Genomic DNA, 13969 nt, shown 5'->3' on the forward strand with positions numbered 1-13969 from the left:
TGTATGTTGTGATATCATTCACAAACAACACAGCCACTAAAAGTCAAATTTTAAAAAAATTTACGTCCGATTGCAACTAACATTTTCAAAGTACAGGAACCAATCACTTCCCATTGAGACAAAATCTCCTCGTAAAACATGAACTAGACTAAGAGTAAGTATATCAGTAATTAGTTAGAAAACCATCGGAATTCTTTCGGGTCAAAATGAGTATTGTAAATAAAAAGCGAGTGTAAAGTTTGCAATAATCGAAGCACATCTAGGGAAAATAAACCAATCTTACCTTGGCAAGAAATTAAAAGCAGTGAATTCGATCAAACTTTTCTGTATTTAAGCGGGTTAGCAGATTTAATCGAGGCAATTACACCAGAAAAATGAAACATTCGAATTAAATTACAATATCGAAATATCTTGCTTAAGGTAATGGACTGAAACAGTGAATCTCAACAAATTTAGCTTAACAAGGTCCTTCTCTCACACTCGAGAGAATTCAACCATTTGCATTGTGAATATCCGGATATTTAAACTGATGAAATATATGCGCGGCCAGGGCCTATACCTCGTATATGGAAGTCAACGAGGTTGATTTCCGCTTCCAAATCTGTTAAAATTATGTCTTCGAATAATGAAAAATGTCTTTTACCTCCTTGAGTGGATGAATAAAGCACTAACAGTAACAGGACGAAGAACCAGTGAAAAAGACGCCCTCTGATAGTAAAAATTCCGGCAAGAAGATCCTCCATACTAAGAAAGCATAGTTCGATCCAAAAGGAAGAAGACAAAACGGCCGATAAAAAAAATAATTGTTGCTAGAGCTACAAAAGCAATTATAGTGAGGTATCTATATGATAAGCATTCTTATTGGCTGAAACAGCGTGCTAAATCAGAATAAATTGTTCGGCCAGCTTGAGGGAGCCAAGTAAATTCTCGACATTTCGTGATGGATTAATGGCACATCAAAAGAACTGCTAGTGCTTATTCATGTACAATGACTAATTTAAGTCACTTACACTGAACATTAATCGTGGAAGCGTTAGAAGTATCCGTTCCAACTCTGTTTTTCGCTTGACATGTGTAATCGCCACTGTCTATTCTGTTCACATTCCTTATTGTCAACTGTTCATAGCTTGGTGACAAAATGGTACTGAAGCTGTTATTTATAGGATATCCATTCTTGTACCATGATATTGTTGGAGCTGGATTTCCAGTAGCGTTACAATATAAAGTTACGTTTTGACCTTCTCTTGTTGTGATATTTTGAGGATGCGTCGTGATCTCAGGTTTATCTATGGATAAATACAGTATTATCATTAAAAAAATTGTTTTAAAAAATAATACAAATTTTCATCTTCATTAAATAGTAATTGCTTTCCAAACGTATTTAACAGTTCTCACCTTGCCCGTTGTTTAATTTACTGCTCATGATTATTAAAATATATACGCATACGCGTTACTCTGACCAAAACAAGAGAAAACGAATTTGGAGGGCTGACTAATGGTTAGTAAGTTCGTTAGATATTGCGTTTTGGTGCAGGAATTGTACAATACCTATATAACATTTTTCTATAAATTCGTGTGGTAATTTCACAATACACAGCACCAAAAATAACATACACTGTACTACGTTTAGGGTTTGGAAGGTGATAGTAACTCATGAGCAGTTTTCAAGGACGATCTTGTTGTAAATGTGGAATGGGAGAAAACGTTCTCGTCAGCTAGAGTGGTAAAATCGTACTATTACCTTATGGTTTCAAATTTGATATAGCGACTCAAACCAATGAGTGATTAATAAACGTTACTCAAGGAAATATTCTCCATCAATTGGCTAGTTCAACTGGTTATCATTTACCTTTAATTATGATCATTGTCGTATCCTGAGTGCTGTTTAAATTATTCGTGACTTTACAGATGTAATTTCCCCCATCTTTTAGGGAAGCTGCAGTGATTGACAACTGTATTTGACTCTCATTGAAAGATGAAATTGTCACTCTTGAATCATTAATCAGCATTGACGCATTTACAGCAATAACAGTTCCGTATTTTTTCCATTGCACTTCAGACACTGGTGGCGACGCTTCATACCGACATGTCAGCCAGATATTGCTGCCTTTGGCCATATATTGCTCGTGATCGCCATCAATGGTAACCTCGGGTTCAACTGAAAAGAAAATAGCGTCGGTGTCAGAGCTAATAAATAATTCGAACGTGCGGCATGCAAATCTCGCTTTGTAGCTCTGTTGATGTCGACCTACATTTAACTTTTTACTAAACAAATGATCACCAATGGACGGCCTATGAATTTCACGCCAGGCAAGTACTGGACAAGGTAACGAAAAAAATGAAATAGATCCGATAAAATTTTTAGTGAAATAAGTAAGAAAAAAAATTTTTGAGAAAAGACTGCAACTGCACTACCCATTTCGGCGTCAAAAATATGAATCCAAAGGTAAATTGAGCCTCTGGTTAAAATAAACGATTATTTCATCCAATTTTAGACAAATGAAGAGCAGAGATATGACCACTTTATAAGGTTCCAGGATGTCAATGTAACTGATAAGATTATAAAGCAAGACCTGAAAATAAAAGAGTGCACGACACTTACAAAGAACATTCACTTTGGAATTTGAGGTATCATTTCCAACTCTGTTTCTCGCCACACATCGGTATTCACCGCTGTCTATTCTGTTTACATACGTTATTGTCAATCGCTTGTTATCATGTGAAAAGCTGATCCTTGAATTGCTGCTTATGGGAAATCCATCTTTGACCCAGGATATTGATGGTTCCGGATTTCCAGTGGCGTTACAAGACAGAGTCATGTTTTCTCTCTCCATGGGAGTTTTCCCTTCTGGGTGGATGGTGATTAAGGGCAGCTCTGTGTGAAAAAGCAGCAAGAGTTTTTTTTTTAAAATCTGATATTCAAGATCTCTTCTTAACACAAGTGCTGTAGTGAAATGGTGGTTCATCTGCGACGTTTGTATTTTCAACCAGGAAGCTAACTGTAAAATGTTCTTTTCTGCCAAGTACGTTAGTAGTTATAATTTGTACTTGTAACAGTAATAGAACAAACACTTTATCCCACATAAGAGAGCTCCTGATTTTCTGAGACAAAAATGGAACAGATTGGACCTGATATGCTCCTCTTAAAAAAGTACTTTTGGTGTTCCACGTGAATGATAAGGTCTTCTCCTGTGATTGATTACTTTTTGTTAGTAGACGGACTAGTTCCATCCCGGAGATCTCTGAGTAGCTGAAGACTTAATTAATTTTTTTTCCTGATTGTGGATTGCATTGATTCTATTGTAACGTCACATCGGCCACAGTTCATTCTCTAACAAGGCTCCCTTCTCTAAATGGTACTCATCCCCCTCTCTTCTCCAAAATGAATACGAAAGACCGCCTCTCCAATATGCAACAATATGCGCGGGAATTAAGTAGCCCTACTATGCCTCATTAGAGCGCTCACGGTAAATGAGATCCTACTGTTCCATAAATTTAAAAAAAAAGACAAACGCAGTTGTAAAGTGCTTAGTAACATTCAGTACCTTGGCTTATGATTGACGTCTTCTGGGATGAGTTACCAACAGCATTAACAACAAGGCAGGTGTAGTCTCCAGCATCGTGAGAGGTACTTTGATTTATAAGCAACTGTATTTGACTTTCATTATAATGTGAAACAGTTAGGTGGGACTCGTTGACCAACACACTAAAATTTCTAGCAATTACATCTCCATCTTTTATCCACTGAACTTCAGACACGGATGGCACAGCATCGTACTCACATATGAGTTTCTTTATTTTACCGACAGTTGCAAATTGTTGTGGACCACCAATCAATGCGACTCCAGGTAAATCTAAACTCGCAAAACGAAGCATAAGTTGCATATTAAATAAATATCTTATCTTTTCAAGTACCCGTTTCATAGATGGACAAATTCAGTTCCGCACCGTTTCGGCATCGATAATAAAGGGATCTTTTAGCTTGTAAATAAATCTGAAATTCGCCACTTAAGGCCATTTAGGCCTACTTTTCTTACGCCTTTTAAACCAGTGCTAATTAGGAAGCATGATTATGTCTAATAACTTTGTTATCTCGACCTTCTAGTTGGTTGTCCCTCAGACTTTCGAGATAACGAGACTCTGATGGGTGTTCAAAACTATTTGATCTAATGTTTGTAAAACTGTTGAGGCCAACGAGGGCTTTTGCGTGGAAAGCAAAATGAACCATTTCAACTTCAGAAGAAAAACTTCAAGTTTCATTCATTAAAATTGCTCACTACTCACAAAGCACTTCCAAAGTAGTGCCATGGGACGTATTATTTCCAAGACTGTTTTCCGCCACACATCGGTACACTCCATTGTCTCCTCTGCTCACATTCTTGACAGTGAGCTGCTTTCCTTCGTAAGACAAATTCATACTAGAACTGTTACTGGTGTCTACAGAATTCCCATCTATAGTCCATGATATCGTCGGTACTGGATTTCCAGTGGCGTTGCAAAATACAGTAAACTTGTCTCCTTCGATTCTCTGAATCATTCGTGGAAGGGAGCTGATCTCAGGTTTATCTACAGCCGTCCAAATGAGACAAGTAAAATCCCCAGCAGATCATTTTAAAGAAAACAAAGTGACATTTTCAGTTGCTTCTAAAAGAAGGAGATGAATTTGATCTGTCCTACTAAGGACCAAAATGGGGATAGGTGGGGAAAGCAATTTTTAGATTGATATTAAAATCTAGTCAGATCAAAGCACTAACAGATAACAGTATTGGGCCTTGACTCCCTTGAGCCAGAGTCAACTCTACTTAAAAACAAAAAAAAGGAAAAAGAAACGATTGTGACTAGGACTTGGGACTTGTAGATGATGCACCTATCAAATGGATTCGAATTTTAATTGACCAAAATGAAGGTGTAAATCATGGTCCTGGGTAGTAAGCTATAAACGGGTGAGTTGAATAAGTTAGCTGTACAAGTAAAATTCGCAGATGACTAAGCGCTTCCTTAGGCCTCTCAAATATGATATTGCTTAAGAACTCCTCATGTTGGTATGAGTTTTTAAATTCACGTGACTTCCTGTTCCTTGTTCCCTGAAGGACGTTTATCATACCTTCTTATCGGCTCTACGCGGACAGAGTGAACAATTCTTAAATACTTTCCTTAATTATTAAGAAATATAACTGAAAGTCGCATCGAAATAATTAGTGAGGAATCCATTGGTTTAGGAAGTACACAAGAAAAAGATTGGTCAGTGAAAAGGTATTTACAGGAAAATTGATGGAGAGACATGAGCTTAGATCAGTACGCCAGACCTCGGCTCAAGAGGTCCGACTTCAAGTACAGACGAGGTTGTTGTGTTTAGTTAGAGGTATGCAATGGACCCACAAACATTTATGTTGAGTCTTCTCTAAGTCGCTTACGATGGGCATCAGAAGGTGAAAAATTAGAAATACGTAAATATACGGCGACACCATCAAAATCTGAGACATTTTCCTAATTTAAGGTAAGATACTAAAGACCAAGCGGTTTAAATATTCCACTTACATTGCACTCCAAGGTAAGCAGGATTGGAGGCATCGTTTCCAAGGCTGTTGGTGGCCACACATCCGTATTCTCCGCTGTCTACTCTTTTCACATCCGTTATAGTCATTTGCTTGTTATCCATTGACAAACTAACTCTGGAGTTATTACTAAGAGGTAATCCTCCCTTGTTCCACGATATTTTTGGTACAGGATTCCCTATGGCGTAACAAATTAGGGTGGCATTGTCTCCTTCTTTTTTAGTCACATTCTGTGGATGAGCAGTGATCCATGGTATGTCTGTAACACGAAACAAATCTGTTAGTTTGTGGACGAGAATAAAAAACAACAACTCCTTCGTGTAACAGGTGTGTTCGAATATTTGCTCCGGTTTAAAAAGTATTCTTATATTTCGTGTTGTGGGCATTGGTAATGATAACCAACCCATTCCTAATCTACCTTTAGCTAAACGACGGAAATAATCGACTTTTGACATTCATTAATTCATCGCTTTTTCAGCCGAAATAACTTTCAAATCTCCCATCTTTCATGTCATCTTTAATCATTTCCTTTCATTCTTAAAAACTAAAGATACTTTGTTCCAAGTACTGCGACTGAATGTTTGCCTTCCTTACGACACATCGTACTTACATAGTACATCTAGTGTAGCAACTTGGGAAGAGGCATTTCCGAGGTTATTGGTCGCTATACATTGGTATTCTCCTCTGTCTGTTACGCTAACACTCGTTATCGTCATTCTCTGTCTGTTTATTGAGAAAACTTTCCCAGAATTATAATTGGTATTGATACGAGATCCGTTAAAGATCCATGATATATTTGGTTCTGGATTCCCGTTGGCGCTGCAAGACAAAGTGAAATTTTCTCCCTTCTCTCTTGTGGCATTCAAAGGATTGAGAGCGATCTCTGGTTGATCTGCAAAACACCAACAATAACAGTTACCATGTTTATCATTAAATATTGTTCAACTGATTTTTGTGTGGAGAAACATTTCTACTTCAACTATGGTTCACCTGGTGCCTTCCTTAAATATATGACCAATTAAATTTGGTTATGATAGTTGTTTACCGAAATATCATTTTTGTTTTTTGTTACAACATATCCAAACTAGTTACTTGGAAGCATTTACATAAGACCGCCACGTAGGAATGAACGCTTCGTTACTTACAAAGATTAAAAAATTGTTTAAAAATCACCAACATATCAAACTCGAGTAAATAATTTGCCCAACTATTTAGTAGTAGTCATTCGTCCGTCTTGGGAAGACGATTGGTAGTATCTATTGGATTTATTTTTTAAGCATCTTTTATAAGAAATAAAACCGAAAGGACAAGGAGTTTTCTTACATTGGACACTCAGTGTACTAGCATTGGAAGAAACATTTCCAATACTGTTGTGCGCCACACATCGGTACTCTCCGCTGTCTGCTCTGTTTACGTTCTCTATAGTAAGATGCTTGTTGTCAGCCATGAAAGAAATCCTAGAATTACCGCCTGTATCTAAGGGAGATCCATTCATTATCCAAGATATTGATGGCTCTGGTTCTCCACCAAAATTACAAGAAAAAGTCACGGCACTTCCTTCTACAGGTCTAGTGTCCGTTGAAGTAATATTTGGTTGATCTATATCTGTAATTGTCAGTAAAACAGGAAATTAACATAAAACAACAACTTCTAGATGAAACTTCTTTTATTATCAGTTGTAGACATCTATTGAACAAGGAACTAGCACTCTGTAAAGGCTGTTCACTTTTTTCTCTTTTGTTTTGTTTTTTGTTTTGTTTTGTTTTTTTAGGGAGGGGGGGAGGGTAGGGGGCTAAGCAACCCTGTATGCCGTGTGTCTCTTAGGGTATGAGGAGAATGGTCTCATGTCCCCTCAGGAACGCGATATGGTGAGCAACAGCTCTACGGTGAACGGGGGCTCACTATTTACAGCTGGCGCTCTCCCTAAGCAAGCTAGAATGGTGGCTCAATGAAAATGCTGAATGCTCGACTCAATCAGTAAGATTTAAGCGTGTAAGCGACAAAGTCCCGGACTACTACAATGATTACTTACACAATACTGAAATCTCCACTTCACTTGTAGTTCTATCTTTGTGTGGGTTAGTGCTTACTCTTAACGTGTAGCTTCCCTTGTCCAATCTATTCACTCCGAGGAGAGTAATGGATGTGTAATTATTTGTTATGTTCGCGTATATGCGACCTCGGTGAGAGGGTTTTATCCAGGGTGTGTCATCGGAAGCAAACTTGTCCAAAAGCTGGTCTTTATCCATGTCAAATAAAGCCTGACGGAATGATTCCTCCTTGCTAAATGTGTACTTCCACTCCAGAGTAATATTGGCACCTTCCACTGCTGGGATTTTTTTTTTAGGTTCTTCGGTAAACGTCGGTGCACCTGATAATACAAGCGATAAACATTTTCTGGCTTCGGAATATTTCTACTTTATAAATAATTGCATTCATGGGATATCCAAGTAAAGTTCAAAGTAATAAAAATAAAAAATAAAAAAGATGCATAAAAGTTATAAATATCAGTAAAATAGGAATATTTCCATTTCGCTATCTTTAAATTTATCACATAGCATCCTCAGCCAGCAACATCTTACTATTTCAATTGTATAAAAAGCTGAATTATACATTCACTTGCTCAGTTCTTATTTATGGTCTATTGGAAGACAGATGCGATGATGACGTTACCATCAAAGCTTTTGCTCGTTTACCAGCATTTTTTCTTACCCCGGGAAAAATTACTTGAAACTGAAAACGTTAAAAACCGTTATCACTTTACCAAAAAGAATTATAATTTTATTGATGGAGAATGCTCTCAGTATGGTTGGTTTAATTGCCTTGACGTTGTAGTACAAAACTAAAATACGATTTCGTTCAACTGATTCGTTTTACAGTTTATTGACGCTAGGTGAACATTGAAATGGCATCTTACGGAATCGTGCGACAGCGTACGTTTTTTGAACTTCTTGATAAAAGAAAGATATGTACTTTATATTAAAAACAAGTAATCGCATGTTTCGTCGTAAAATTAAGGATAAATCATTTGTGTTTTCAGAGGTTGCAGAAGTTTTCAGAGTTTACAAGGAAATTTCTGCAACCTCTGAAAACAGAAGTGATATTTATTCTTAGTTTTTCTCGGCCCAAGCGATTAAATGGATGTCAGCATCCATCGAACAAATCTGAAATATTGTGGCAAGTGGCCCAAAATTCGTTTTCTCTCCTACTTTTATATTTTGTAGCCCAATATTTTCTAATAATTGTGGTGTAGTTTTTTTGTAAAAATATATTTTAGTTTTCGAGAAATGACTTTTTCGTTCGACCGCTCAAATATGCAAATTTTCATCGTGAATATTACCCGAGTTGTGTGACCTCATGTAACGAATGTACTAGACCTACGGTATTTCTGTGAACATAATCCTTTGTTTTATCATCTAAACTTAATCCCCTGTCGTTATTGAAGCTGGCAAAGAAATATTTATTTTTTGGTGAACATTTTTGTCCGACATACTTTTCCTATGTCGAAAAGTAGCATCAAAACAAAGACAGTTTTAACAATGACCGATAAGACAGAATCTACTGAGCTTCAAGCTTTTAAAAGACCAAAGGATGGTTATAAAGTTACTGTAAAAATTTCCATGTGTATTGATGTTGTTCGATCTTGAGACGAACTCAAAGTCGGGCAAAATTTACTTGATAGCGACTGTGGAAAAACATGGTGCGCCCACTTGTCGCCACCGTTAATTGGCATAAATCACTACAATTTGTAAAAAAGTCTGACATAACACTCTTACCTTGTTTATTTATGATTTTATTAGCCGTTTCGATTATTATATTACGCCTGGGTTTTATTTTTGGACAGGAGCCCAGGTTTTGCGTTGTGTTTTCCCCTCCCTAGCTTATATCATATATATATTATATCACGCATTAATTGATACCGACACAAGTGAATATTTACCATGTATATAGATTTTTGTTTACGTTGAATTGAAAATATTAAAATATGTCCTTTCTTCATTAATCGTTGTTTCAGCGGTAGCGAAGCAGTTAAAAGTGGGTTGTTGCTTCAACGCTACCGAAATTTTTAGTATTCAGACAGGCGAGCGAAGCGTGATGCTCTGGGAATAAAAACTTTTAGGGGCCTTTTACATGATATCCGAATGAGTTTTGTTCAAGAACGAGTTCATACCGGTTGCCACATAACAATCAGCGTAAAATTCATTCGAAACGAGTCATTTCTGGGTGAGTTTATTGGGGTTTTCATTAGAGAACGAAACACTAATTCTAGACGACCTTTTCTACCTGTACAATGTAAACGCGGCACGGCTCTCATATTTGTATGAATCATCTGTAGGAGCGAGGGAAGCATTGAAAAAGACAGAAAAGGACATAAAGACTTGTTTTTACAGGCTAAATGTTGCCACTCCCACACGGATAAGACTTAAGTACCTTTTATAATTTTATAACGGTCGTTTTCGAAATTCCAGGCGCGCACCCCCACCCTCTTATATAAAGGGGTTCCCCGGGGATGCTGATACGTGCCGCACACTTGACATTTAGCAAGGACAAATTCTGATGTGATTTTTTGCGAAGAGAAACAAGTTTTGTCAGCGTCTAGTTGCTAGTGCGGAAGGGCCTTTACCGCCGTGTACATAATTACGCGTTCCCCCAGACGGCGGAAAGCCAACAAAGTGTTCCGACATTAGTTCAGAAAACTCCGCCTCTGTCTGAATTTTTGGTAGCCTTTTGACCAATACCCAATCGAAACTTAAGTCTGATGTCACGCGTAACTTTGCTCACGGTGGTAAGTAGCCTACTTACCGAAGCCAGATTGTACGAATTTTCTAGACATCTTGAGTACTATCTGTGATACACGCTTGCCAATTCCCCTATCAGCTTTTGGAATCGACTTAACCCTACCTTTACCATGGCCGGACATTTCCGCTAGCGGATATGGTCCCCCCCTTCGCAGATTTGGACCCCCCCCCAACCAAATTTTCCTTTTAAGTAACCTTTGTTTAATATTTGGTAACTAATTCTATTTGCAGGCTTTTTTGTCGATGTTCTTTTCAATCACAACATAACATTTCCTCAATAAAGGTAAAAAAAAACCAGCCATTTCGTTCCAATTCTACCGCATTCATTATAGCGAGTCGTACAGTATACGCAGGAATCAGATGTGAAGAAACTACAGCATTCGAACTATTGAAATTGTCCCAATAAATCTTTGCTTCTTCTGATGCGAATCAACATTGGTACGAAACGTCATAACAATAGTGGAGACTACTGCGTCCAGTCACAAAAATAACTCAGTCTGATTTTCCAAAATAATAACATTAAACAGTTTTTGAACAAGAACGAAGACACTACTCGTTTTAAAAGTCGTTCGTAAAGCCTATGATAAGTAAAAATGTTTCTATTCTGAACTATTGGAACTCTCAGCTTATTTTCAGATGCTAATCAACATCAATGTCAACGTCTTAACAAAAGTGGAGACTATTACATCGAACTCGATCTTATTTTCTAATTTTAACGATTATTAACTGTTGAGGGATCCGAAATAACACCTTAACAATTACGAAGACGTCTAGAGTCTGGCAATCTGCAGACAATGCTGAGCCACTCGCCTTCCGGGGCAGTCTTAAATCCGTCGCAGCTCATGTGTAACCTTTCCTCGCACAACTCGCATTGTACCACGTCGTCCCAACACTCGGACATTAAACAATGACAAAATAAATTAGTGTCGAAAATTTTCCTCTTATTGAATCTAGCGGTGTTCGACTATCGCGGAAAAGGTTCAAAAACGACCTCTCTCCAGACATTAAACTAAATTCTTGCCCATTTTCCCTTGGTCAAAAGAAACATCCGACGGGATGCCAGAACACATCTCTTGGTATTTCGGAGGTTGATTTATCTACGAATTTTTGTGTCACGCTTGTCACGCAACTGATACAATAAGATAGAGAAGATATATAGACTGGAACTCAAATCTGACCAGAATGTGGTAGAGCATAATTAACGTGATCATCGAAACAGCTAATTAAATCATAAATAAACAAGGTAAGAGTGTTATGTTAGATTTTCTGCAAATTGTAGTGATTTACGCCAGATAACAGTAACGACAAGTAGGCGCACCATGTATATTCCATAGTCGCTATCAAGTAAATTTTGTCGGACTTTGAGTTCGTCTCAAGATCGAACAACACCAATACACATGGAAATTTTTAAGTTAACTTTATAACCATCCTTTGGTCTTTTAAAAGCTTGAAGCTCAGTAGATTCTGTCTTATCGGTCATTGTTAAAACTGTCTTTGTTTTGATGCTACTTTTCGACATAGGAAAAGTATGTCGGACAAAAATGTTCACCAAAAAATAAATATTTCTTTGCCAGCTTCAATAACGACAGGGGATTAAGTTTAGATGATAAAACAAAGGATTATGTTCGCAGAAATACCGTAGGTCTAGTACATTCGTTACATGAGGTCACACAACTCGGGTAATATTCACGGTGAAAATTTGCATATTTGAGCGGTCGAACGAAAAAAGTCATTTCTCGACAACTAAAATATATTTTTACAAAAAAACTACACCACAATTATTAGAACGTATTGGGCTATAAAATATGAAAGTAGAAGTGAAAACAAATTTGGGTGACTTGCCGCTGTTTGTTTGATGCATGCTAACATTAGCTCTTAAGTAGAAGCTTAATCATACTGCATAAATTAATTAGTAACCATCAGGTAGAGACAAATAAAAGAAGAAATAGCTGCCTTCTTTCGAATAAATAGCTATTCAGCATGCCTAGAGAAAAAAAGCGATAAATTCGATCAAAGCATATCGCTAAGTTTCCGCCGACATATTAGTAGAGAAATTTTGTTTACGACTGCTATTTTGACATTACACTTTAGACAAACGCTTTTCGTTTTCTCGCGCTTTTCACACAATTATTTCCTCTCATTTTGGAGCGTTGTGGCTCATCACGCGAAAATCATGCTGCATTAAGACTAGAACTCGACCATTTTAAGAAAATGGTTTGGAATTGTTTCATCTTCCCCGTCACGCACGCAGTCTCAATCATGATCGGCAAAAATGAACCTTCACTGAAAACTAAACAGTAACTGAATTTTATAGAACGAAAAGTATACGATTTGCATCGGCTTTTTGTCACCCAAAGCGCCATCGTCATTTGAAGCGGACAGTAAAAAATTGCTACAATCCGGGAGAATATCACGAGCAAACACGGAAGTCTCGAGCGACGCATGCATAGCACAACCTATCAGATTCATGACGGCAGTCGACGAACAGGAAAAAAATGGCCTCTTTCTGTTTTCGATACATTTAATGAAGCCTGGTCTTTCACTAACACTGTCTTAACCCGTGTAAATCACTTCCACTTTTGTGTTGAATTTTCAGGCTTTCATTACACTAAGCCCTTCCATGAATTTCTCGTCGGGTTGTTAATGTCTGTCTCACAGTTCGTACGGTTCTCGTGATAGTTTCTGGCCGCCGCTTTCTCTGCCGAGCCTCACATCACGAAAGCACAATACACGGTTGGAAACGGCCGGGTGCCTTACTTTCTCTGCAGTCGTTGTTGACATGTTCACTCCAATTCCGACACGTTCGTTGACGACCACATCAAACTTTTACATTTTCAGATACGTATAAAGGCCGAATCAAACTCTCATTTTCAGAAATAAACAATACATTTTGTGTAGAAAGCGCAAATTTTAAGCTCCGTCTCGATAGTTTCTACTTTGTTAGGTCATAATTTCGCTTTTGTCAACACGTACAAGCATATAGTGGCTTTTAACAATGAGATGCATGTAAACCTTACCTTCGGCAGAAAACACGGAAAGAGCACACAGAAAGATTGTCAGTGAACCTGCCTTCATTATACAGGATTTCTTTTGTTGTCTTTCACGTCGATTGGGCTACTTTAAAGCGAATAAGTGCCGCCTTTTTCAGCTTAAAGAAGCGACTAGTCGATGGAACGAACCTCGCTATGCCGAAACTTCTCTGTAACATGATGATAGTTGCAAGGTATCAATTACTAGTCTTAAATAATTCTTGACTAATGGGTCACGCATTTCCGCCGAGCTCGGCCGGTTTGAGGTTTTAGATTTTTCAGTCAAGAGCTATCATAAACCTTCATTTTGATCACTACAACATAGGATTCCTGGTGCAGATTCTGTACAATATGTAAACCGTTAGTTCTCCGATGCATCTGTCTGATAGAAAACCTTACCAATTTCCGCATGATAATTTCTGAGACATGTACAGGAATGCATCTCAGAGTTTGAACTGTCAATTACTTTGTTTACTAACTTAATTCCACAGGAACTAGAAATAATGATTCGCTCTTCAACTCTTTGACGTTTTATCCATGCTTTTCAGTCAGTGAATGCTATTCTGCTGACCTGGAACGAAAAAGA

The 13969-nt window shown here is 37.7% G+C and overlaps 1 protein-coding gene across 1 annotated transcript in view; it reads right to left on the reverse strand.

The window, feature by feature from the left end:
• The window catches only part of LOC131777788 (receptor-type tyrosine-protein phosphatase F-like), a 34392-nt gene extending 20838 nt beyond the window's left edge, over window positions 1-13554 (reverse strand). The window contains exons 1-10 of the mRNA XM_066159686.1: window positions 13372-13554; window positions 7588-7926; window positions 6879-7160; window positions 6166-6447; window positions 5539-5814; window positions 4285-4566; window positions 3546-3854; window positions 2603-2875; window positions 1850-2158; window positions 1011-1286 (exon numbers count right to left, since the gene is read on the reverse strand). Of these exons, the coding sequence (XP_066015783.1) occupies window positions 1011-1286; window positions 1850-2158; window positions 2603-2875; window positions 3546-3854; window positions 4285-4566; window positions 5539-5814; window positions 6166-6447; window positions 6879-7160; window positions 7588-7926; window positions 13372-13429 (2686 nt within the window). The 5' untranslated portion in view covers window positions 13430-13554. The remainder of the gene's footprint in view (window positions 1-1010; window positions 1287-1849; window positions 2159-2602; window positions 2876-3545; window positions 3855-4284; window positions 4567-5538; window positions 5815-6165; window positions 6448-6878; window positions 7161-7587; window positions 7927-13371) is intronic.
• Window positions 13555-13969: the final 415 nt, after the last annotated feature.

This window comes from Pocillopora verrucosa, chromosome 12, assembly GCF_036669915.1.
Source record: "Pocillopora verrucosa isolate sample1 chromosome 12, ASM3666991v2, whole genome shotgun sequence".
Classification (NCBI taxonomy): Eukaryota; Metazoa; Cnidaria; class Anthozoa; order Scleractinia; family Pocilloporidae; genus Pocillopora; species Pocillopora verrucosa.